The sequence below is a fragment of the Trachypithecus francoisi genome, unplaced genomic scaffold (assembly GCF_009764315.1).
Source record: "Trachypithecus francoisi isolate TF-2019V2 unplaced genomic scaffold, Tfra_2.0 Lachesis_group12, whole genome shotgun sequence".
Taxonomy (NCBI): domain Eukaryota; kingdom Metazoa; phylum Chordata; class Mammalia; order Primates; family Cercopithecidae; genus Trachypithecus; species Trachypithecus francoisi.
The window spans coordinates 151,556-176,946 of record NW_022681457.1 but is presented as its reverse complement, the minus strand read 5'-3'; the positions used below and the strand labels follow the sequence as shown (position 1 = coordinate 176,946).

Sequence of the window (25,391 nt, the reverse complement as noted above, 5' to 3'; positions counted from 1 at the left end):
CTGGTTGAGGCTGCATGTCTCAGGCAGCTGCCCCCTTCCCACTGGTCCAGGGAAGTGTGCTGCTCTTTTCTCTCTGGGATCCTTAAGTAATAAACTGCTTCTGTTATATCTTTCCTTCTCCTTCTTTTTATTTTTAAATAGAGACAGGGTCTCGCTATGTTGCACAGGCTGGTCTCGAACTCCTGAGTTCAACTGATTCCCCTGCCTCAGCCTACCAGAGTGCCAGGATTACAGGTGTGAGCCACCGTGCCCGGCCTCTGCTTCTGTTATTTCTTCTTCTTCTATTTTTTTGAGACAGAGTCTCCCTCTGTCACCCAGGCTGGAGTGCAGTGGCGTGATCTTGGCTCACTGCAACTTCCACCTCCTGGGGTCAAATGGTTCTCCTGCCTCAGCCTCCTGAGTAGCTGGGACTGCAGGTGCACACCACCGTGCCCGGCTAATTTTTATATTTTTAGTAGAGACAGGGTTTCGCCACGTTGGCCAGGCTGGCCTCAGACTCCTGGCCTCAAGTGATCCTCCTGCCTTGGCCTCCTGAAGAGCTAGGATTATAGGCATGATCCACTGCGCCCTGCCTCTTTCTAATATTTCATGTGTTCTGTTGAGTTGCCTCCTTTTGTCTCACTTGACTGACACACCTGAACCTAATCTCTTTCCTGGTCAGGAATAAACTGGGCACAGGTCAGATAAGAGCCACAAGGATCTTGGCCAGTATAAACACATTTCCTGTGACAGGGACACCTGTGTACGAGTCAGACACTTAGGCATTGGGCTGCCTGCCAGGATAAAGGAAAATCTGCTGAAAAGCACATTGTAAACACTTATGATCTAATCCCCTGGAGCCCAGGCAGGGCAAAGCCAGAGTCTATGGCCATGCTCATGAAAGGGACCTCAACACCAAATTATTGGCCAGGCACAGTGGCTCACACCTGTAATCCCAGCACTTTTGGAGGCTGAGGCGAGTGGACCACCTGAGGTCGGGAGTTTTAGACCAGACTAACCAACATGGTAAAACCCCGTCTCTACTAAAAATACAAAAATTAGGCTGGGCACAGTGGCTCACACCTGTAATCCCATCACTTTGTGAGGCCAAGGTGGGTGAATCACGAGGTCAGGAGTTCAAGACCTGCCTGGCCAACATGGTGAAACCCCCGTCTCAACCAAAAATACAAAAAAATTAGTTGGGCGTAGTTTCGGGTGCCTGTAATCCCAGCTACTCAGGAGGCTGAGGCAGGAGAATTGCTTGAACCCAGAAGGCAGAGGTTGCAGTGAGCCGAGATCACACCACTGCACTCCAGCCCGGGCAACAGAGTGAGACTTCATGTAAAACAAAAACAAAAACAAAAATTAGTCGGGCATGGTGGCAGGCGCCTGTAATCCCAGATACTCAGGAGGCTGAGGCAGGAGAATTCCTTGAACCCAGGAGGCAGAAGTTGCAGTGAGCCAAGATTGTGCCATTGCACTCCAGCCTGAGCAACAGGAGTCTCAAAAAAAAAAAAAAAAAATTAAGAAACAAATAAGAAAGCCATTTTGTTCTCCATCAAGTAGGCAAAAATTTAGAGGATAATTGCAAGTACCGGCCAAAGTATGGAGTAATGGGCACCTCACACACATTGACAGGAGTTTGAACTGCAGGTTTTTTGGGGGAAGTTGTTAATACAAAGTTTTTTAGAGGCTTGGCTCAGTGACTCAGGCCTGTAATCTCAGCACTTTGGGATGCCAAGGCAAGCAGATCATTTTGAGCTCAAGAGTTCAAGACCAGCCTGGGCAACATGGTGAAACCCCGTCTCAACAAAAAACACAAAAATTAGCCAGGAGTTGGTGTCTCATGCCTGTAGACCCAGCTACTCAGGAGGCTGAGGCTGGAGAATCGCTTGAGACTGGGAAGTGGAGGTTGCAGTGAGCTGAGATCTCGCTACTGAACTCCAGCCTGGGTGACAGAGTGAGACCCTGTCTCAAAAAAAATTAAAAAACAATTTTTTTAGGCTAGGTATGGTGGCTCATACCTAACACTTTGTGCAGGAGGATTGCTTGAGGTTAGGAGCTTGAGACCTCATCTCTACAAAAAATAAAAATAAAAATTTAGCTGGGTGTGACGGCATGTACCTGTGATTCTAGCTGCAGAGCAAGTTGAGGCAGGAGGACCAGTTGAGCCCAGGAGTTTGAGGTGGTGAGCTATGATTTTGCCACTGCACTCCACCAAAAAAAAAAAAAAAAAAAAAAGAATGACAAAAGAAAAGCCCAATTTTTTTGTGAATCAGTGAGAGAAAGCTGTCATAGTAGTGGTGGGTGAAATCAAAGAGTAAATTATTGCCATGGGAAAACCGTCAGGAGCACTTCCTACCACCACACAGTTGAAAAACAAACAATAACCTTGTGTTTGTTTTAAACGAATTCAATAAACCATGGAATCTGAGCACCTTAATGTGGCCCATGAGCTCTTTTGCTTGGAGGAGGCTGCTTGGTTACCTACCAGGAAGGAGGCTTCTGTAGCATCCCAACAATTTCCCATGGTGACAGATCCCACCCTGTCCACTTCGTGGCTGAGCTGACTGAGAGCAGAGAGTGGAGTTGCGTGCCTGAGATTTGAGAAGGCAATGCTAGGAGGCCCTGGGTGGTGTGTGAGTGCAGCGCTCCCATCGCCCCACATGGCTGTAAGATGACACTGACACACCTCACAGCAGCCTGCCGTGGCCAAAGTGCAATTGATTCCCATTCGATGCACAAGAAAGGCTCAGAGAGGTGAGGTTGCCAGCCAGTCACCCGTGCTGGCCTCCCGCTACCCTCTGTGCGTCTAGGCTGCTGCTTGCATTTCCTCTGTCCCTTTCCGACTGCAATGATCTCTCTGAACCCCAGTTCTTCTTTCTCTGTATTTTTCTTAAGAAAAAATTATGTAGAGATGTGGTCTTGCTACGTTGCCCAGGCTGGTCTTGAACTGCTGGGCTCAAGTGAACCTCCTGCCTTGGTCACCCAAAGTGCGGGGACCACAGGTGTTTGCCGTCATGCCCGGGTAATTTTTTATTTTTTTGTAGAGATGGGGTCTCACGATATTGCCCAGGCTGGTCTTGAGCTGCTGGCCTCAAGTGATCCTCTTGCCTGTGCTGAGGACTGCAGCTGTGTGCCACCATACCTGGCTAATGTTTTATTTTTTGTAGAGATGGGGTCTTGCTATGTTGCTCAGGCTAGTCTCAAACCCCTGGCCTCAAGAGCTCCTCCTGTCTCAGCCTCCCAAAGTGCTGGGATTGTAGGTATGAGCCACCAGACCTGGCCCACTACTCTTTTTGTCTGTCTCCCCAAATGTATTTTTGTCTCTTACTCTGGGACTCTCGGAGCTTCTCAACTCATCCCTCCTGCCTCCCCCTAAATCTTTCCATCCCTTTCTCACGTCCCTCTTTCTTGGCCTTGTAATGTTTCTGTGTCCTCTCTGCCCCAGGCCCCCTTTTCTCTGGATTCCTCCCAGCTCCCCCCTCTTTCCCAAGGGACTCCTCCCCAGAGGAGCTGGCTCCATCCCTCATTCCATCGACTCTACAGTTGAGAGGGAGCTTTTCCTCGCCCAGCTTCAATTCCCTCTGGGGCTCTGGCAAAACTGACTGGGAACTTTTACTTAAGGGGACAGCACCCCACCTCCAGGCAGGCGATGGTCCTCGGGGACCAAGCCCAGCGCCCTCAGGACCCGGCGTCTTTCCCTCCACCCTCGGCCAGCTAAGTTGCCCTCTGGGTGCTCACCCGCTCTCATGCTATCATTTCTTTCTCTCTTCTTTTCACGGAGTGTCTCGTTCTGTTGCCCAGGCTGGAGTGCAGTGGCGCGATATCAGCTCACTGCAACCTCTGCCTCCTGGGTTCAAGCGATTCTCCTGCCTCAGTTTCCCAAATAGCTGAGATTACAGGCTGGCGCCACCATGCCCAGCTAATTTTTTTGTATTTTTAATAGAGACGGGGTTTCACCATGTTGGCCAGGCTGGTCTCAAACTCCTGACCTAAAGTGATCCGTCTACCTTGGTCTCCCAAAGTGCTGGGATTACAGGTGTGAGCCACCGAGATTGGCCTGTTTTTCTTTTCTTCTTTTTTTAGAGATGAAGTCTCACTTTGTCGCCCAGGCTGGAGTGCAATGGCGTAATCATAGCTCACTGTAGCCTCGTACTCCTGGGCTCAAGGAATCCTCCCACCTTAGCCTCCTGATAGCTGGGACTATAGGCACACCTGGCTAATTTTTGTATTATTAGTATTGTTATTTGTAGCAATGGGATCTCAATATGTTGCCCAGGCTGGTCTTGAACTCCTGGCCTGAAGTCACCCTCCAGTGTCAGCCTCTTAAAGTACTGGGATTACGGATGTGAGCCACCACCACTGAGATTACAAGAATGAACCATGGTGCCCAGCCCTGTTTCATTTCTTTCTCCATGACATCAGACTTCTTCCAAGGTCTTGCAAGGGGTGGACGTGGTGGCAGCTGAGAGGGGGGATCACCTGCACTGCTCTTCCCTTCCCTACTCCCAGAGGAAGCTCTGGCCACAGGATAGTGTTGATGTGACAAACAGCATTTATTCCAGACTCCAGTGTCCACAGATGATGGGGTGGGGTGGAGGCAGGAGCGGGACCAGGAGTGGGGTGGGAGGGATCCAGTGTCAGACTCTGCAGCAAGACGTCAGGTGGGAGGACCAGCAAGGGAGGCGGGAGGTAAAAATAGCCCTGGCCAGCCGACCCTCGGAGCCTTGTCCCAGGCCTGGCCCTGGGCTTGGGTCCAGGAGCTATTCTGGGGCCTGGGAGAGTCACATTCCCTGAAAGAAGGCCCCCTCCCACCCACCCACCCTCCCTCTCCTTCCCTCCCAGAGGCAGGCAGCCGCTGTGAGTCCCTGCTTTGCCGGCAGAGGAAGGAAGGGAGGGCTGGGCAGGGAGAGGGAAGAGGGAAGGCGGGGGTGGGGGCGGCGTGAGCAGGGCTGGTTCTCTGATGCCTGCAGCTCCAGGTCCAGGGACAGCCTCTAGGAGGTTCTTGGCTCAGCACTGGGGAGCGGATGGAGAGGTCAGCCTGTGCCCACGGGCATGCTCCACTGCCCAGCAGGTCCCTCTCACCAGGGTGCCCAGGCCCTCACCCACCTCGTCTCTGAAGCCCCCGCTGCCACCCCTGGCTCCTCCAGAGGCACCTCCCATGAGAAGGCCGGTCTGCTCTGGCCGCTCCGACCCTGAGTGGCTCAGCTCTGGCTCCCCTGGCGGCCTGCGGGGAAGAGGCATCCGGTGGAGGCATCGTGTTGGAGGTGCACAAGGCGGGGGGAAGAACTGAGGATGGGGGTGGGTGGGGCTGGGATGTGGCTGGGGATGGAGGTGAGGATGGGGGTGTGCTGGGTGGGGATGGCATGGGGATGCGGTAGGGGCTGATAATGGCACTGGGGTTAGGGTTGGGCATGGGGATGCAGATGCTATTGGGGTTGGAGATGGGAACGGAGCTGGAGTTGGTTTTAGGATCAGTCTGGGATGGTTACGGATTGGAGGTGAAGATGGCCATGTGGTTAGGGGTGGAGACAAGGTTAGATGAGGAGGGGCTTGAGGAGGCTTAGGGGTTGGATTTGGAGTCAGGAATGGGGACAAGGGTGATTGGGGATGGGGACACGGGTGAAGTTGGCTTCGGGATGGTGGGGGACTAGGGTTGGGAAGTGGCTAGGTGAGGGCTGGATGGTGAGAGATGGGATTGGAGGAGAAACTGGAGTTAAGGGTGAGCTCAGGGGGATGGGTGTTGGGGCTGGAGGTTGGGGAGGATGAGGATGTGGCCAGGGCTGGAGAGGAGTTTAGATGGGGATGATTTGAAGGGGGTTATGGACTGGAGCTGAGGAGAGATTGGGGGTAGGGTTGGGATTGGAGACAGGGATAGAGTTGGGGATGAGACTGAACTAGGGGCAGGAGAGGAGATTAGGGAGGGGATGGTGTTGATTTTGGCTTGGGGATGGGTTTGGGAATGGCTCTAGGTTGGGTTTGGGGCTGTAGTTGGGGATGGCTGTGGATTAGTCTGGGGATGGATTTGGGGCTGTAGCTGGGGATGAGGATGGAGTCAGGGATGGCTGTGGATTAGTCTGGGTTGGGTTTAGGTTTGTAGTTGGGGATGAGGATGGGTTGAGGATGGCTGTGGATTAGTCTGGGGTTGGGTTTGGGGCTGTACCTGGGGATGAGGATGGAGTCAGGGATGGCTGTGGATTAGTCTGGGGTTAGGTTTGGGGCTGTAGCTGGGGATGAGGACGGAGTCAGGGATGGCTGTGGATTAGTCTGGGGTTGGGTTTGGGGCTGTAGTTGGGGATGAGGATGGAGTCAGGGATGGCTGTGGATTAGTCTGGGTTGGGTTTGGGGCTGTAGTTGGGGATGAGGATGGGTTGAGGATGGCTGTGGATTAGTCTGGGTTGGGTTTGGGGCTGTAGTTGGGGATGAGGATGGGTTGAGGATGGCTGTGGATTAGTCTGGGTTGGGTTTGGGGCTGTAGTTGGGGATGAGGATGGAGTCAGGGATGGCTGTGGATTAGTCTGGGTTGGGTTTGGGGCTGTAGTTGGGGATGAGGATGGAGTCAGGGATGGCTGTGGATTAGTCTGGGTTGGGTTTGGGGCTGTAGCTGGGGATGAGGATGGGTTGAGGATGGCTGTGGATTAGTCTGGGTTGGGTTTGGGGCTGTAGCTGGGGATGAGGATAGCTTGGGGATGGAGGTGGATGTGGTGGGATGTAGGGTGGAGGATAAGATGTGGTTGAGGTTGGTTATGGGTTGAGCTTGGGGTTGAGGGTAGGGATGGGGTTAAGCTATGGTGGTCATTGCAGATAGCAGGCCACTCACGGAGCGCCCTTCTCCCGCCGCCGGCGGCAGCCAGGGCCTCCTTTGCGTCTCATGCAGTAGAAGACAGCAACAACGAGGAGCAGGAGGCCCACGCTGACGGCCACGGCCATAACGGCTACTCCAGCGTGGGAGGTCTGGGGGCTCACTGCAGGGACAGGATAGAGAGAGGCACGAGTCAGGCAGTGAGCTCTGTCTGCCCCACACCTGGCTCCTCTGCCACCACCTCAGTCACTCACCGGTGCCGAAGTGGAACACATGGCGCTTGTTCCCGTGGGGGTTGGAGGCTTCACAGGAGATGCCGTCGCGGCTAAGGGCACTGGTCACTTTCAGGGTCAGAGAGCTGCTCACCCAACCCTGCCGTCCGGGGATTGGCTCTGCGGGCTGTGGAGGCTCCAATCAGGCCCCAGCTGGTGGGGTCAAGGGGTGGGGGTGAGGGCAGAGGTGAAAGACGTCCAGTCTTCCAGGAAGTGTAAAGGAGGATGCGATACTTGGATGAGTGAGAGGGGGCTCAGGGTGGAGAAGAAGGTCCCTTACACTGCCCCCCAGTTGGCTCCAGCTGAGTTTGGGCTCTGGATGGCCGCGGGCGGAGCAGATGAGTGTGACTTCGTCTCCTTCCCTCCAGCTGCCGTCTGCCTTGGGCTCTACTTCCGCTGCCCTTAGCTCTGGCGAGCCTGTGGGTGGTGGGGATGGAAAGAAAGTGAAGGGAGAGGAGGGAGAGAGAGAAGAGAGGAATCGAGCAGAAGAAGGAGACCCCAGCCAAGGACTCAGGGACTCGTCCTGTTTGTCCAGGTCCCACACCCCACACTGTCCCCATCCAAGCCCACCCCCTCCCTGCCCCCTGAACCTTGGACCAGCAGCGTGAAGTTCTGGGTGCGGCTGAGGACCGGGACTGTGGGCAGGGAGGCCTCACATATGTAGGTGCCATTGGAATCGAAGGTGATAGAACTGAGTGACAGCATGGGGCCATCGCCCAGGGGAGTGGAGTCCTGGGGAGGGCAGAGGAGGAGGAGGACTCTGTGAGAGGGCGAGGAGTGAGGGGAGAGAGGAGGGTGTGAGTGCGGGGCCTGAGGGGGCTCCTTTCCCTCTCACCTTGGTCCAGCGCAGGGCAGGGGTGGGCAGGCCGTGCACAGAGCAGTTCACGACTGCACTGCTGTTTAGAGGTAAGGAAAGCACCTTCCCCTCGCTGAGCTCCAGGGGGTCCAGATCTGCAGTGGGGGACAGTCTGTCACTCTTCCCAGACCCCCACCCACTCAATTAGGGGCTCTCCAGGGGCCATTGCGGGTGCAAACATGAATGAACAGTTGGAAGCAGAGAACAGCAAGTATTCCTCCTGGCTTACCCCATCTCCATGAAATCTCCATTCTCCCATCTAGGCTCTCCAACCAACAATCTAGCAGTCTAACCCCAAAATACACGCCCAAGTCAATTACTTTTCTTCAGAGCTGACATCTGAGCCCAAGGTTAATGAATAACCTTAGGTGTGGAAGGTGTCCCTTCTGTGACTTTAGCACCCAAACCTTTTGCTCAAACCCCAACCCTTGGGGTCATCTCCCTGTTACCCCCAAACATCTTTTCTGCAAAGTTTTGTTTTGTTCTGTTCTGTTTTTAAATAGAGACAAGGTGTTGCTATGTTGGCCAGGCTGGTCTCAAACTCCTGGCCTCAAGTGATCCTCTGTCTTGACCTCCCAAAGCGCTGGGATCACAGGGGTGAGCCCCTGCACCTGGTCTCACAGGTCTTTATCTAGTCTGCTCTCAGGACGGATCCTCTTGCTTCCTTCCATCTCTGGCCCCAGGTTTGACTGTCCCGACCACCTCTTCACTAGCCTGCTCCTCCCTCTTGTTCATCCTCCACTGAGCAGCCAGAGGGATCTCTTTAAAACACCTACTGGTCAGGCTGGGCGCGGTGGCTCACACTTGTAATCCCAGCACTTTGGGAGGTCAAGATGGGTGCATCACCTGATGTCAGGAGTTCGAGACCAGCCTGGTCAACATGGTGAAACCCCCGTCTCTACTAAAAATCAAAGTTAGCTGAGCATGGTGGTGCGCGCCTGTAGTCCCAGCTACTGGGGAGGCTGAGACAGGAGAATCGCTTGAACCTGGGAGGTGGAGGTTGCAGTGAGCCGAGATTATGCCACTGCACTCCAGCCTGGGTGACAGAGGGAGACTCTGACTCAAAACACAAACAAACAAACAAACAAAACAACCCACTGGTCATCCCTCCCCTCTGCATAAAACTCTGCAGTGGCTCCCCAATACTCTTGGCATCCAGGTCAAACTTCTTGAGGGTGCCTAAAAGATGCCGCCTGGTCTGGCCCTCACCCACCTCTCGAACCATCTCCCACCCTCCCCTACTCCTCCTGTGCTCCCAGCTACCCTGTTGTCTTGCTGTTTTTCTTGAGCAGACCAAGTTGGGGCCTGCCCCAGGGCCTTTGCACTTGCTCACTCCGTCTGCAGTGTTCTTCTTGTAGCTCTCTGCGTTTCTTTTCTTTTTTTCTTTTTTCTTTGAGACAGAATCTTGCTCTGTCACCCAGGCTGAAGTTCAGTGGCACAATCTCAGCTCACTGCAAACTCCGCCTCCCGGATTCTCCTGCCTCAGTCTCCTGGGTAGCTGGGATTACAGGCGCCAGCCACCATGCCTGGCTAATTTTTGTGTTTTTAGTAGAGCCGGGTTTCACCATGTTGGCCAGGCTGGTCTCAAACTCTTGACCTCAGATGATCCACCTGCCTTGGCCTCCCAAAGTGCTGGGATTACAAGTGTGAGCCACCGTGCCTGGCCGCTCTGCGTTTGAGTCCACTCTGGTTTCTCACTCAAATATCTCTTCTCAGAGGCTTCCCTGACCTACCCTATTGTGGACACCCAGATCTTTCCTACAGCATGGAAGGACTTATTCCACCAGCTGCTGAGAAGGATGACAGCTGTCAGCCCGCAGCTGTCAGCCCTCTCTGGGAACTGCCTCAGCTGCTGAGAGCCCCTTGCCTAAGGCTAGCACACCTCTGAGGACTGGTTGATGTAGGGGTGATTAAGGCCCAGCCCTCCTCACCCCAACTGGGGACAACTGTGAAGGGCCATCCTGGATTCCAAGTGCCCTGTGGGGCTGACCGAGGGCCCTCTTTCTTTCTTTATTTTTTTTGAGACGGAGTCTCACTGTCGCCCAGGCTGGAGTGCAATGGCATGATCTCGGTTCACTGCAACCTCTGCCTCCTGGGTTCAAGTGATTCTCCTGCCTCAGGCTCCTGAGAAGCTGGGATTACAGGCGCCTGCCACCATACCCGGCTAACTTTTGGTAGAGAGGGGGTTTCACCATGTTGGCCAGGCTGGTCTCTAACTCCTGACGTCAGGTGATCCACTCACCTCGGCCTCCCAAAGTGTCGGGATTACAGGCATGAGCCACGGCGCCTGGCCTACTTTTTTATTTTTATTTTTCCAGAGACGGGGTCTTTCTCTGTCGCTCAGGCTGGAGTGCAGTGGCACAATCTTGGCTTATTGCAATCTCAACCTCCCAGACTCAAGCGATCCTCCCACCTGGGCGTCTGAGTAGCTGGGACTACAGGAGTGTGCCGCTATGCCTGGCTCATTTTAAATTTTTTTTTTTTGTACAAATGGGGTCTCCTTCTGTTGCCCAGGCTGGCCTCGAACTCCTGGGCTCAAACAATTCTCCTGCCTCAGCCTCTCAAAGTGCTGGAATTACAGGCATGAGCCACTGTACCCAGCCCGAGGCCTTCTTTAGACTTCAGTCCAACTTCTAAATCTTGCTAAATCTTGCTTCCTTTACCTCCCTAGATCCACAAGGTGTGGATCCCGGGGTACTTCCCATAAACTTCTTGCCTGAAAACATCCAAATCAGAATGTGCTTCCCAGGCAAGCAGACTGTAACACCCGCCACCTAAAATAATCCCCTCTCCCGCTCTCTCTCACTGGTGGTATCACCTGTAGATACACCGTTGTTACTGAAAGGGATCTGTTAGCATTTACCATCTGTCTTCCCTACTGAAATAACAGGGGTGGCCTGTCTTGTTCACAGATGTGTTTCCAGCGTCTGGTGCAGGGTCTACCCCAGGAAGGGATATGCAAGAAGTGCTAAGGGAGAATACAGCCTTTTCCCAGGGTCTGGATAAAAGTGAACTGAAAAGTGTTCTTAGAAGCCTGGGATTCAAGGGATTGGTTAGAAACAGATGGTAGGGGAGGATGGGCAGTGAAGGTGGGAACCAGAGGATCCTGGGGGGTGATGAGGAGATAGCCTTGACTGGGGAGAAGGATCAACTAATGGCGAAGCTGGCCAGGTGGGCCTCTAAGGCTGTGGTGAGACCCCTGGGCTCTCTCCCAAGGGTACTGGGGAGCCATGACAGATTCTGAGCAGAGGAGGGTCAGGTTTGTGCTACGGAAAGAGCTCTTGACCAGATGCAGTGGCTCACTCCTGTAATCCTAGCACTTTGGGAGAGCAAGGCAGGAGGATCACATGAGGAGTTTGAGACCAGCCTGGGTAACACAGCAAGCCAGGTCCTGTCTCTGAAAAAAAAAAAAAAAAAAAAAAAAAAAATTTTAGCCAGGTGTGGTGGAGCACCTGTGGTCTCAGCTACTTGGGAGGCTGAGGCGGGAGGATCACTTGAGCCCAGGAGGTCAAGGCTGCGGTGAGCTGTGATCATGGCACTGCACTCGAGCCTGGACAACAGACAAGATCCTATTTCTAAAAAAAAAATATTAGAAGAAATGAAAAAAGAGAGCTCTCTGGTCTCTCTGGCTGCCTTGTGTAGGACAGATTAGAAGGGATGGAGGCAGATGTTCAGAGAACCAGGACAAATACCACAGAAATGCAGAGAAAGGCCGGGTGCAGTGGTTCACACCTGTAATCCCAGCACTTTGGGAGGCTGAGGCGGGTGGATCACCTGAGGCCTAGAGTTCAAGACCAGCCTGACCAACATGGTGAAACCCCGTCTCTACTAAGTACAAAAAATTAGCTGGGTGTGGTAGCACATGCCTGTAGTCCCAGCTACTTGGGAGGCTGAATCAGGAGAATTGCTTGAACCTGGGAGGTGGAGGTTGCAGTGAGCCAAGATTGCGCCATTGCACTCCAGCCTAGGCGGCAAAAGCGAGACTCCATCTGAAAAAACAAAACAAAACAAAACCCCAAAACACAAGAAATGCAGAGAAAGGGTTGAAGGCATACTGGGATGACAGAGCAACTTCAGGGCTGTGGGGAGGAGGGTGCAGAGGCACTGATACCAGGGCCCCTCCTGCCTGCCCCTTCCCCCAGAGCTCTCACAGGCCACGCGCAGCTCCAGCGTCTTGGAGAGCTGCACGTCATCTGCTGCGTCGTAATCCTCCACTCTGCAGCCATAGGTCCCGCTCTGGCCCCTGGTCACTCCCTCCAGGGTCAAGTTCCCCTCGAGATTCACATTCAGCACTTCCTCCTGCTCGTCCTGGGAGACAGGAGACAAGGAACCAGGCTCAGAAGCCACCTAGTTCAGCGGGCTTATGCTAGGTCAGAAGCCACTAGGTTAGCGTCATGCTAAGCCAGAATCAGTGGTCAGGGTTCGTCAAGTCAGGTGGCATGCTAAGTCCTGACTCTCTCAAATCAGGGGTCAGAGGTCCTTTTAGTTCGTGGGCCACCAGATCAGGTGGTGACTAAGCCAGGGGCCTCCCAGGTCCCACATTAGAAGTTATGCAGGTTAGTAGGTCACGGAGGTCAGGGGCTGGGGGGTCGATCCCAGAGGGATCCTTGGGTGGGTCACCTGAAGGCGGAAAAGCGTATACTCCGGGCTGGGGCTGCCGTCCCCTCGGCAGAGCAGCTGGACAGTGTCACCCTCGCGTACCCAGCCTGCCGGAGTGGATGGGCTGTCCACCCAGAACTGCACGTGCTCCGTTGGATCTAAGGGAAGGGCAGGGAGATGGGAATCGTGATCAGGGGAAGGGTCAAGGCTAGAGGACAGGCGAGGGGTCAGTCCTGCATCCCAGTAGAGGGCTATGGCAGGTCAAAGGTTAGGGGTCATAGGTTTCAAGCCTCAGGTTCACATTTATTCTGAGGCAAAGTGCCAGAGTTCAGAGGTTGAAATAAACTGTGAGTATAGGTCAAGGGTCAGAGGTCCGTACAGGCGACGGGTCAGTGTGAGACTTGGAGCCAGATGTCACAGGGGGACCTGCTTCAGTGTGAGAGAGTGTAAAGCACCATGTAGTCATAAACTCCACGGGGTCCAGGGTGCTAAGTGGAGGTCGAAGGTCAGAGGTCATGATGGCGCTTGTGTGACCAATTGAGGTCAGAGGTCAGCGGCCAGCACTAGCACATTTTTTTAGCATGAAGTAGGGAGGTGGAGGGTCACAGGGGAGTGTGAGGCCACCAGGTGGCGGGTCAGGCCTCATGAGGTGTGGAGCCTGAGGTCAGAGGTCAAAGGCCAGCACAGACTCACAGTGCAGGGTGAGGTGGAAGGTGGGGCTGTTCAGGCGGCCGTGGCGGCCCTCGGGCAGGCTGTAGTGGGCAGCACAGTGGAAGCTGGCATCTCGGTCATCCTTGCGGAGCCGCAGGTAGAGAGTGCTGGTGAGGGACAGCAGGCCCGAGGCCTCCCGGACTGTGCGGCTGGTCATGTAGCCCTCTGGGAGAGATTAGGGGAGGTGGCAGTCAGCCAGGCCCCAGTCCCGCCACCCACCCCAGCCCACATCCCGCTGAGCTCCTGCGCTGCTCACCTGGGTTCATCTCTACGGGCACCTCCAGGCGCTGCCCGTTGCGATACCACGTGATCTTGGGGACCGGGTTCCCATTCCGGCTGTTGCAAGTGGCGATCTGAGGCAGACACAGGCGTGGCCATGGGTTTGGAGCTAGGACTCTGAAGTCGGGGCTCCTCTCTCAGCAGTTCTTGCCACTCAGACTCAGGAACCGGGCTCCTAACTCGTGACTCTCCCAGGACCCAGGAGTCTGAATTCCTAGTCCCTGACTCCTCAGACTAAAGAGCCCAGACCTCCAGCACCATCCTCCAGGGACTAAGGATTCTGGGTCCCCCAGCTCTCTCCTTCCCAGGACACAGGAGTCTTCCTCCTCTGCCCCTCCTTTTTTTTTTTCCTTTTCTTTTCTTTTTTTTTTTTTGAGACGGAGTCTTGCTCTATGGCCCAGGCTGGAGTGCAGTGGTGTGATCTTAGCTCACTGTAGCCTCTGCCTTCCGGGTTCAAGTGATTCTCATGCCTCAGCCTCCCGAGTAGCTGGGATTACAGTTGCACACCACCGTGCCTGGCTAACTTTTGTATCTTTAGTAGAGACGGGGTTTCGTTATGTTGGCCAGGCTGGTCTGGAACTCCTGACCTCAGGTGATCTGCCTGCCTCCGCCTCCCAAAATGCTGGGATGAGAGGCATGAGCCACCTCGCCGGGCCTTGCCCCTCATCCTTCATTACCAAGGGGTCCCCAGCCCCTCCTCCCTCAGACCTAGGAGTCCAGGGTCCTGTTTCCTCCTCCTCCAGGACCCCGGGACCAGGGTTCACCCGAGAGGTACCTCCTGGGCAGAGTCCTCCATCACAGATAGTGTCCCTTTGTTGGGGGAGACCTCAGTGGCCTCTGGCTTTGCTGTGAAAAAGACGTTCACGTCAGAAGCCCCTGCCCTGTGCCCCTCCCTGCCTGCCTCCCTTCGGCGGATGTCTGTGGACACTTACCAAACACGCTTAGGCGTGCGGTGGCCTCAGCAGTGCCTGCCGCCCCTGCCCTCACCACACACACGTAGTCTCGCTCGTCGCCCACCTGGGCTTCAGCCAGTACCAGGCGCCCCTGGGAGTCCAGCTGGTATGGGGGACTGCGGCCCCGGGTGTCGTGCATTGTGACCTGGAGCTCAGAGCCCTGCATCTCCGCGGAGGCCAGGCGGGGGCGGGCTCCCGAGCGGTCGGTCTGCGGGCACAGGGGAGGCTCTCAGCTCCGGGTGTCCCAGTGCTCCTCAGTCTCTCTCTCTCTCTGGGCCCTTTCTCCCTGCAGCTCCTGGCTCTGCCTCTTTTTCTCTTGTTATGGATCTCCCTGGTCCCTCTGTCCCTCTATCCCTCTCCACCTTCTGCCCCCATTCCCTATCAGTTCTTGATTTTTCCTGTCTCCTTTTCTCCATCTCATTCCGGTCCCATCCCTCTTCCTCTCCGTCTCTCCCTCTCCGCTTGTCTCTCAAGCAGAGAGAGACAAGTCACCTGGCTGGAGAGCAGTGGCTCGATCTCGGCTCACTGCAACCTCCGCCTCCCAGGTTCAAGGGATTCTCCTGCCTCAGCCTCCCGAGTAGCTGGGACTACAGGCACGCACCACCATGCCCGGCTAATTTTTGTATTTTTAGTACAGACAGGGTTTCACCATGTTGGTCAGGACGGTCTTGATCTCTTGACCTCGTGATCCACCCACCAAGGCCTCCCAAAGTGCTGGGATTACAGGTGTGAGCCACCGCGCCTAGCCTTTTCTCCTCGTTAGTCCTCCCTGACCCCTCGAGTCTCCTGCTTTCTTTTTTTCTTTCTTTTTCTTTTTGAGATGGAGTTTCGCTCTTTTTGCCCAGGGTGGAGTGCAGTGGCACGATCTTGGCTCACTGCAACCTCCGCCCCCCAAGTTCAAGCAGTTCTCCTACCTCAGCCTCCCGGGTAGCTGGGACTACCGTATTTTTTATTGTATTTTTGTAGAGACGGGGTTTCGCCATGTTGGCCAAGCTGGTCTCAAATTCCTGATCTCAGGTGATCCACCCGCCTGGGCCCCCTAAAGTGCTGGGATTACGGGCATGAGCCACCGCACCCAGCCTCTCCTGCTTTCTTGGTGTCTGCCTCTGTTCTCTCTCTCAAGAGCCCACAGTCCAGAGCAGGTCAACGTCATTCTAGACTCAGCTGTGCCCAGACACGGGGCACCTTGCAAATCCCTTCTCCTCAGTGGGACTCAGTGACCCCATCTGTAATAAGGAATGTGGCTTGGTGGATCTCTACAGATCTTAGGCACTGATGAGAGAATGAACCTTTGCTGCCCTGCTGTGCCCTGACTCCAGGCCCCCCAGCCCCAAGCACTCACAAGGAACCATTCCAGCATATAATGGTCATGGGCTCCCGTAGGGGTGCAGTCCAGAATGACAGACTTTCCTCGCATCACCTCCACCAGTGGTGGCACAGACAAGCGCACCTCCGCCTGGGCATCTGCAAGAGGGCAACTGAGCTATTGTCCACCACACCAACAGGAAGAGCCCTCCAGACAGGGTCCTCTCTCCCCCAGGACCCAAGCGTTCAGGTCCCAGCCTCTCCTCCCTCAGACCCAGGAGTCCAGGTTTCAGCTCCTCCTTCCTCAGATCCAGGAGTCTGGGCCCCTGTCCCCTCCTCCCTCAGACCCAGGAGTCCAGTCCCCCAGCTCCTCCTCCCTCAGATCCAGGAGTCCAGGCCCCCAGCCCCTCTTCCCTCAGACCCTGGAGTCCAGGTTCCCAGCCCCTCCTCCCTCAGACCCAGGAGTCCAGGCCCCCAGCCCCTCCTCCCTAAGATCCTTTCACCCTCCATCCCTTCTCCCTGCATCTCTGGGTCTCAAATCCAACCCTCCCTGCACTTGCAGAGCTCAGGGCTGCTCCTCTGGGCTGCACAGGGCCCTGGGGTAATACTGCCCCGGCCCTTGCTTCTCCCAAGAGAGCACATGCCACCCCCCCAGGGCAGGGCCAGGCCTGGCTCAGTCATTTGCCTCCAGCACCCTGGGCAGGGCCACCTCCATGATGATGGATAAAAGTCTCTCTCCATCCCTGTCTCCACCTCTGCGTGTGTCTCTCCTCTTGGGTCTTCATCTCTGTCCCTGTCTCTGCCTCTCTCTCTGCACCTGCACCGTTCAGTTCCTGGGTCTCTTCCTCTCTCCCATGAGTGAGGGGCTGGGGTGTGGGCTGCGGCTGGGCCCGGAGCTTAGGCGGGATAGGTGTGTGGGGGTGGTGAGGGGGGACAGGGCTGGGCAGGTTTCAGGAATGTGGGAGGGACAGGCTGGCTGAGACCTGCCCGGCCTGGAGCCAGAGCCCCCAACTGCCTCTTGGCCCCCCTCTCCGTTTGATACAACAGCAAATGGGATATAAGGTGAGTCATCTAGCAACAGGATAGGTTGAGGCCCAGGATCTTGGAAGCTGAGTGCCTGGACTCCTGGGATCAGAGGGAAGAGGAGGCTGGGGCCTGGTGGAGTAGTTCTTGTAGGAAAACCACCACCCTCCCTCACCCTCTGGTCTGGCATCCTGGCATCAGCTCTCAGTGCTTCTTAGATACTCCCTTCCCTTCTCCGCTCAGTCTGGCCCAGCCCCACCCCTGGGGACCCACTACTGACCATGAGTGTGCCACGGGCCTGGATTCCCAGGCACTCACCTCTGGCCCCAGCTTGTCCCCAGGGAGGGGTGATGGGGGCCAGGCTGGTGCCTAAGGCTGGGTCTGAGCTGCAGACAGCAAGTGGAGGCAAAGAGGTCCTCTCTCTTCCCCAATCTCTCTCATCTCTCTGTCCCTGTGTCCCCAGCCCCCCACCCAGGGCCTCCTCTCCTTCTATCGCCATGCCCATGCAGGTGTGTAAATGTAGCTGAGGCCCCAGGAAGGGGGCCTGTCACTTGGAAACACTTTGTTCCACTGTCACTGCCCATGGCTGGTGCTCCAGCCCTTTCCTGAGGGAGGCGGGTTCTTTATACTGGACTCTGGAAACTCCTAAATATGTACGGATCGCTGGTGTGGGGAAACATGGTCCTCGCTTCTCTAAGGGGTCCCTGGACCTCTTAGAATTTGAGAACCTTTGAGGGAGGAATCCCTGGGGTTTTGATCCTCTGTGCCCTGGGGGAAGCCATTCTAGCCACTGGAGGCCTGGACTCCTGGGTCTGAGGAAAGAGGGGCTGGGGGCCCAAATTCCAGGGTCTGAGGAAGGAGACAGGTGGGACGCAGATTCCAGGGTGCTGAGTGGGAAGGGAGCTGACTTCTCTAGTTGTCTCTGATCCACCGCCTGGGTATCCCCAGTTCTCTTCCCCGGCTGTCCCCAGATCTCTCACTGGAAGGTGTACCTTCCAACACTCCCATATCCCTCCTTCTTGGGGTCCCCACATTTTGCTTCCTGGGGTCAGGGTAAAGCCCTTTCTCCTTGCTTTCCCGGGGTCCCCAGGGGCCTCCCCCGTGTCCCACCTTGCCCTCAGCCCGAGCCATACCTGGGTGCGCAGCCAGCAGGACTGCGAGCAACAGCAGCCGCGGGGCCCCGCGCGTCCGGGCCGGTGCGTCCGGGGGCTCCATGTTCACAGCGGCGGCGGCGACTGAGCCCCGGCTGCAGCTCGGCCGCTGCGGGGCTGGGAGCTAGAGGCCCCGCCCCCGGCAGCCCCGCCCCGCCCCGCCCTCCAGGCCCCCCTTGTCCCCACCAAGCCCGGGCGCGGGGCCAGGACCTCCCACTGCCCGGAGGGGACCTCCCAGTGCACGGGGCCAGGCTTGGGGCTCCTCCGCCCCCAAGCCCAGGACTGTCCAGGCTTACTGACCAGCGCCCGCAGCGGGGAGGCCTGATGGACCAGTGTAGCCAGTGACTCGAGCTGGGATCTCACCAGGCAATCCCGGACCCTCTCCCCGTTATTCTGACCACGGGCCCTGGGGACTCGTCCCCACTGTGACCAGCAGCCTAGGCTGGCATTGTCGATTTTAACCAGCCGACCCCACTGCAACCGGTGGCCTGCGATGGCCTCTCCCAGTGTAACTAATGGCCCCAAGCGTGCCGTCTGAGTGGCCTGCACTGGCCTCTCCCAGTCCAACCAGTGACCCCTGCAGCCTGACCAGTGGCCCCCAGCAGCTGTTCCCAGTATGCCCGGAGATCTTTTCCCCTGTGGTCAGTGCTCTGGGCTGCTTTCCTCGTCTGACCAGTAGCCTGGAGTCAACCAGTTTAATCTTTTATCTTCAATGGTCTTCAAATCCAGTTCCTCCTAGACGGCTTTGATAATGGGGCTGGGGGTGGGGTACAGGGTGCTCTCTCGCTTGCTTACCCATGGAAGGCCCTCCCACTCTTCCCCCTATCCAGGGAATCCCAGGAATGCCACCCTCCCTTCCTCCTTCCTGCTCTCTCCTTCATTCCCTCCCAACCTTGTGGGGAGGGGAGGAGTCAGGCTGGCCGGAGCAGGTGAGGAGGGCAGGGGAAGAGGCCAGGGCACCTGTGGGAAGGCGGAGGCGTCCAGCCACTGCTAGGAAGGGTGGGTCCCAGGTCCGACCGTCCAAGGCCCCTACAGGCCAGGTCAGACTGGGACAAAAGCCCCCACTAGATGTCACTAGTTGCCCGGGACAGTGGTCAGAACGTGGGAGGTTGGAGGGTCACTGGCCACACTGGGAGAGGTTCCCCAGGCTTCTCATCAGCCTGGGGGTTGGGGTAGCCCTGGATCTGGGCTTTGCCTGCTCTGACACACAGAGAAGGCTTGGATTACAGGTCAGCCTGGGAGTTATTAGATTGGTCAAGGTTACTTTATGTATTGGTCACACAGGAGAGCAACGTGTTTTGTTTTTCTGTTTTTTTTGAGAGGGTCTCGCTCTGTCACCCAGGCTGGAGTGCAGTGGCGCAATCATAGCTCACTGAAACCTCAACTGCCCTGGCGCAATCATAGTTCACTGAAACCTCAACTACTGCCTTGGCTCAAGCGATCCTTCCACTTCAGCCTCCCAAGTAGCTGGGACTACAGGCTTGTGCTACCATGTCCAGCTAATTTTTGTATTATTATTATTATTATTTTTTTGTAATAGAAACAGGGCATTACTATGTTGCCCAGACTGGTCTCCAACTCTTGGGCTCAAGTGATCCTCCTGCCTTCTAAAGTGCTGAGATTACAGGCATGAGCCACTGCGTCCATCCTAGAGAGCAACTGTTACATCGGAAAAGATTACCTTTAGGATTAGCTGTACCATCCCCTCCTCCAGGAAGTCCCCTCTGCCTTCCCTGGCTGGGTCAGATTCCCCCTCTGGGCTCCCCAACCTCAGCCCTGCACACTCTGAGGGTCCCTGGCTGGGGACTGTGAGCCTGTGAGTGCAGGACCAGGGATGTCTTGATCACTGTGGTGAGCTAAGGGCCCCTCCCCTGGGTACCCCGCCCAGCACAAGACCAGACACAGTGCAGGTGCTCAGGGAAGGTTTGCAAGGCACACAAGCTCACGTGCAGATTCCACCCAGACTGGAGCATCCCAGGATACATAATACAAACTCACTCATGGGGAATGCGGCAGCACTCCAAGACAGTCCCAGCTGCTGTCAAGCTCACACACCGTGAGCACCGACACACACTCCTTAGCTCTTCTGTCCCCGGTCTGTGCACCTTCTGTTTGGGCTGGACCCTGGTACATGCCCTCTCAGCAGCCATCCCCCTCTTCCACCTCCCTCAAGAACCCAGCCAGCTGAGGTTGCGCGCAGTGGCTCATGCCTGTAATCCCAGTACTTTGGGAGGCCGAGGTGGGTGGATCACCTGAGGTCAGGAGTTCGAGACCAGCCTGACCAACATGGTGAAACCACCTCTCTACTAAAAATACAAAATTAGCCAGGCGTGGTGGCGTGCGCCTGTAATCTCAGCTACTCGGGAGGTTGAGGCAGGAGAATGACTTGAATCCGGGAGGTGGAGGTTGCAGTGAGCTGATCTCTTGCCACTGCACTGTAGCCTGGGCAACAAGAGTGAAATTCTGTCTCAAAAAAAAGAAAGAAAAGAAAAGAAAAGAAAAGAAAAGAAAAGAAAGAAAGGAAAGAAAGGAAAGAAAGAAAAGAAAGAAAAGAAAGAAAAGAAAGAAAGAAAGAAACCTAACCATCTGAGGTTCTAGGTGAGGAAGGAGAACTCTATGGCACGTGTATGAAGGAGAAAAGTCAGAAAGACCAAAACAGCAGCCATGGCCCCTTGGAGACTTGCAGAAACTAGTCTTGTACCATCATCTGCCTTTGTCGCCTGTAATTTATTCTCACAAAACAGCCTGAGGGATTCCTTTTAAATATGAGTCAACTCATGTCACTCTTCCGCCCCAGGGTCCTCCCATGACTTCTGCCTCACTTAGGGTAAAAGCTGAGGTCCAGGTCAGCCGCAGGGACTCATGTCTGTAATCCCAGCAATTTGGGAGCCTGAGGCGGGAGGACTGCTTGAGCCCGGGAGTTTGACACCAGTCTGGGCAACATAGCGAAACCCCGTCTCTACAAAAAATACAAAAATGGCCGGGCATGGTGGCTCACGCTTGTAATCCCAGCACTCTGGGAGGCCGAGGTGGGTGGATCACCTGAGGTCAGGAGTTTGAGATCAACCTGGCCAACATGTGAAACCCCCTCTCTACTTAAAATACAAAAATTAACCAGCCGTTGTGGCAGGTGCCTGTAATCCCAGTTACTCGGGAGGTTGAGGCAGGAGAATTGCTTGAACCTGGGAGGTGGAGGTTGCAGTGAGCTTAGATTGCGCCACTGCACCCCAGCCTGGGTGACAGAGCGAGACTAGGTCTCAAAAAAAAAAAAAAAAAAAAGGCCAGGTGCGGTGGCTCATGCCTGTAATCCCAGCACTTTGGGAGGCCAAGGCGGGTGGATCACGAAGTCAGGAGATCAAGACCATCCTGGCTAACACGGTGAAACCCCGTCTCTATAAAAACACAAGAAATTAGCTGGGCGTGGTGGCGGGCGCCTGTAGTCCCAGCTACTCGGGAGGCTGAGGCAGGAGAATGGCGTGAACCCGGCCACTGCACTCCAGCCTGGGCAACGAGAGAGACTCTGTCTCAAAAAAAAAAAAAAAGAAAAAAGAAAAAAAAGAAAAAAGTTCTAATTCCATCCATGCTGTCACAGGTGTATATCCTCATATATTTTAAGTAACAAGGCTTATCTTTTCTGAAACTCTGGGCTCAAGCGATCCTCCTGCCTCAGCCTCCCAGAGTGCTGGGATTACAGGTGTGGGCCACCACGGTTGGCCAGACTTACCTTTTCATTGTTTTTGAGTTTCACTCTTGTTGCCCAGGCTGGAGTGCAATGGCACGATCTCGGCTCATGGCAACCTCCACCTCCCAGGTTCAAGCGATTCTCCTGCCTCAGCCTCCCAAGTAGCTGGGATTACAAGCATACACCACCATGCCTGGCTAATTTTGTATTTTTAGTAGAGTTCCGCCATGTTGGCCAGGCTGGTTTCGAATCCCTGACCTCAGATGATCCACCAGTCTCAGCCTCCCAAAATGCTGGGATTACAGGTGGGAGCCACAGTGCCCAGCTGACTTATCTTTTCTTGACCTTTTTCCCATTATTTTTCGCACAGTGTGTGACGATTAACTTTAAAACTAGCTCACAGCTTGTGGAATGTGGGCAGAATGACATATTTGGAAGGGAATGTTTCTTCCCTGATTCCAGTCTCAGGTCTGGAAAATGGAACTATTGAAATTTTTTGTCTTGGGTGGCAGCGTGAATGCGTTTTTGATTGTACAACGAGAGATGGTTGTGCAGGGAGAGTTTCGATAAGAACTTCTGCAAAGGGTCTATTGATATTGAACATTCAAAGCCGGGTAAAGTGGCTCATACCTGCAATCCCAGCACTTTAGGAGGCTGAGGCAGGCGGATCGCTTGAACCCAGGAATTTGGGACCAGCCTGGGCAACGTGGCGAAACCCCGTATCTACAAAAAATACACATTAACAGGGTGTGGTTGTGTGTGCCTGTAGTCCCAGCTACTGGGGAGGCTGAGGTGGTATGATCGCTTGAATTGGGGAGGTCAAGGCTGCAATGAACCAAGATTGTGCTGCTGCACTCCAGCCTGGGTGAAAGAGTGAGACCTTGTCTCAAAAACACAACACGACAACAACGACAACAAAAAACCAAAGGAGTAGGGTATAGTAGATATTTTGGGGGAAGGATCACCTAGCATCTGCAGCCCTTTCCCACATTTAAGGACATTCCTACTGTCTGAAAGCCTCTGTGGCCCTCTGTTGAAGCCAACAAGAATGGATGTTTGCTTTCCTGCATCTGTTGGAGCTGAGGTGACTTAAGCTTGGCAAATCCTTCCACACTTGGCAAATCCTTCCACACTTTTGAATATCAGGAATTGGCCATCTCTTCCAGCCACACATGGCAGCTGGGACAGATTCTATTTTCCAAAGAGGGCTACAACAATCTCTTTCTTTTTTCTTTTTGAGACAGGGTCTTGCTCTGTCACCCAGGTTGGAGTGCAATGGCATGATCATGGCTCACTGCAGCTTCATCCTCCAGGGCTCAAGTGATCCTCTCACCTCAGCCTCCTGGGTAGCTGAGAGTACAGGTGTGCACCACCACTCCTAGTTATTATTATTATTTTTTTTTGTAGAAATGGGGTTTCACCATGTTGCAACAGTCTCTTTCATCCCACATGTATTTCTACAATCAGAGCTTGATACTCTTTCCATCAAGAGGTGGGGTCTATGGCACCCTCCTCTCAAATCTGTGTAGTCTGGTGACTTGCATGCAACCAACAGAATTCAGCTGAAGTGAAGTTGCGGAACTCCCAAAATGAGCTAGAAAAGGCCATGCAGCTTCTGCCTAGGTCTTCAGTGGCCATATAAAGTCTGACTACCTTGAGGCAGCCATGCTGTGGGGAAGCCCAACCTGGCTAGTGCAGAGACCACATGGTGGGGGAGGCCCTAAGACCACAGAGAGATGCCCACCTGTCCAGCACCCCCAGCCACCCTGCGGCCAGCATCACTGATTGCACCATTTGTTTGCATCCTGAGCCAAAACAAACCAGCCACGCCTTTCTTCAAATCCCAGCCTACAACAACCATGAGACTTAATGCAATGATTGCTGTCATTTGCGGCTAAGTTGTTAAGTGATTTATTATCAGCAACAGCGAATGAGAAGAGCAGCCATATCCTATTTCTGGGGCAGCAGAGGCAGCGAGACAACTACAGTGTCCAGTGGCCATCACCACCATGGCCTCATCAGACCGGTTCTGTGGTGTCACTGTGGCTGGGTTACCATTGCTGGCCAGCTGCCAGGATCCTTCCTGCTCACTTTCCAATCCTGATTCCCCAGTTCACTCCTGGGATTCTGTAAGCGACCCCAAATCCTCTCAATAAATTCCCTTTCTGTCCCTGAGGTGGCATCTGTTGCTTGGAACTAAATCTGTGATAATTCTTTCTTTCTTTCTTTCTCTCTCACAATCTCTCTCTCTCTCCCTTCCTCCCTCCCTCCTTTCCTCCCTTCCTTCCTTCCTTTTTTTTTCAGTGTTTTGCTCTTGTTGCCCAGGCTGGAGTGCAGTGGTGTGATCTCAGCTCACTGCAACCTTCATCTCCCGGGTTCAAGTGATTCTCTTGCCTCAGTGTCTGGAGTAGCTGGGATTACAGCTGCCTGTCACCATGCCTGGCTAATTTTTGTATTTTTAGTAGAGACGGGGTTTCACCATGTCGGCCAGGCTGGTCTCGAACTCCTGACTTCAGATGATCCGCCCGCCTCGGCCTCCCAAAGTGCTGGGATTACAGGTGTGAGTCACCGCGCCCGACCCTGATACATTCTTTCAAGCCTCCTGTCCATTAGAATACTTTTTCATCATTTAAAAAATTTTCTTTTCTTTTTTGAGATAGGGTCTTGCCCTGTTGCCCAGGCTGGAGTGCAGTGGTGCAATCTCGGCTCACTGCAGCCTTGACCTCTCGGGCTCAAGCCATCCTCCCACCTCAGCCTCCCGAGTAGCTAGGACTTACAGGCATGTGCCACCATGCCTGGCGAATTTTTCCAAATTTTTTGTAGAGATGGAGTTTCATCATGTTGCTCAGGCTGGTCTCGAACTTCTGAGCTCAAGCAACCCGCCTGCCTTAGCCTCCCAAAGTGCTGGGATTATAGCCACGAGCCACCACGTCTGGCCTCATCATCTTTTAAGTCTCAGCTCAGATATTGCCTCCTCCTGGAAGCACTCCCTGACCTCCCAGGCTGAGTGAGGTGCCCACTCTGGGTTCCTGTAGCCCCCTGGGATTCCCTACCCCAGCCACGCCCACTCTGGGTCATCACTATCTAGGGACAGATCTCTTTCCTCTACTGGAAGGTGAGCCCTTGTGGGGCAGTGATCACTGCTTCCTGGTCAGCATTGCTCAGCCCAGGGCTGGGCACAGGGCAAGGTCTCCGGGAATGGGGCATTTTAAACAAGGTGGAGGGAGGCTCAGGTCAATCCAAGATGAATCATGAGGTGGTATTTCTTCTTCCTCAGCAAGACTGACTGGAAGTTAGCAGTTACTCTGGGAGAAAGATGTCAGAGAGGAATGAAGGACAGAGAGAGGGATGAGAACAGACCGTGGCAAGGCAAGGTGGATAACCATCGGGGAAATGTGTGGTCTTTTGACCAGGGACTTAATCTGGATATCAGGGTCTGGGTGCAGGGATTTTTTTCGCCATGATGAAGGAAAGGGCTGGATGCCTGGTTCTCTGAGAACTTGGGATTCTGGACTTCTAAATCCTGAGAGCAGGACTCCTGGGTATCACAAACAAGGCTGGGGGCCCAGTTTCTTTTTTTTTCATTGTTTTTTTTAAAGACAGGGTCTCGGTCTGTCACCCAGGCTGGATTGCCATAGCAGAATCCCAGCTCCCTGCAACCTCGGCTTCCTAGGCTCCACCTTTCCCACTTGGCCTCCCAAAGCCTTGGAATTACAAACGTGTACCACCGTGCCTGGTCCCAGATTCCATTTGAAGATCTGAGGGTGGAGAGGGCT

At 54.6% G+C, this 25,391-nt stretch overlaps 1 protein-coding gene across 1 annotated transcript; it reads right to left on the bottom strand.

The window, feature by feature from the left end:
* Nucleotides 1-4,516: 4,516 nt before the first annotated feature.
* On the bottom strand, nt 4,517-18,073 carry BCAM (basal cell adhesion molecule (Lutheran blood group)). The gene is made up of 15 exons (XM_033223606.1): nt 17,916-18,073; nt 15,797-15,918; nt 14,434-14,662; nt 14,277-14,347; nt 13,479-13,575; nt 13,205-13,387; nt 12,533-12,669; nt 12,064-12,220; nt 7,892-8,007; nt 7,647-7,788; nt 7,337-7,473; nt 7,039-7,183; nt 6,803-6,947; nt 5,092-5,209; nt 4,517-4,998 (listed from the first exon to the last, which is right to left on the bottom strand). The coding sequence occupies exons 1-15, from the start codon at nt 17,995-17,997 to the stop codon at nt 4,993-4,995; spliced, it is 1,887 nt and encodes a 628-aa protein (XP_033079497.1). The 5' UTR covers nt 17,998-18,073; the 3' UTR covers nt 4,517-4,992.
* Between the last annotated feature and the right edge of the window lie 7,318 nt (nt 18,074-25,391).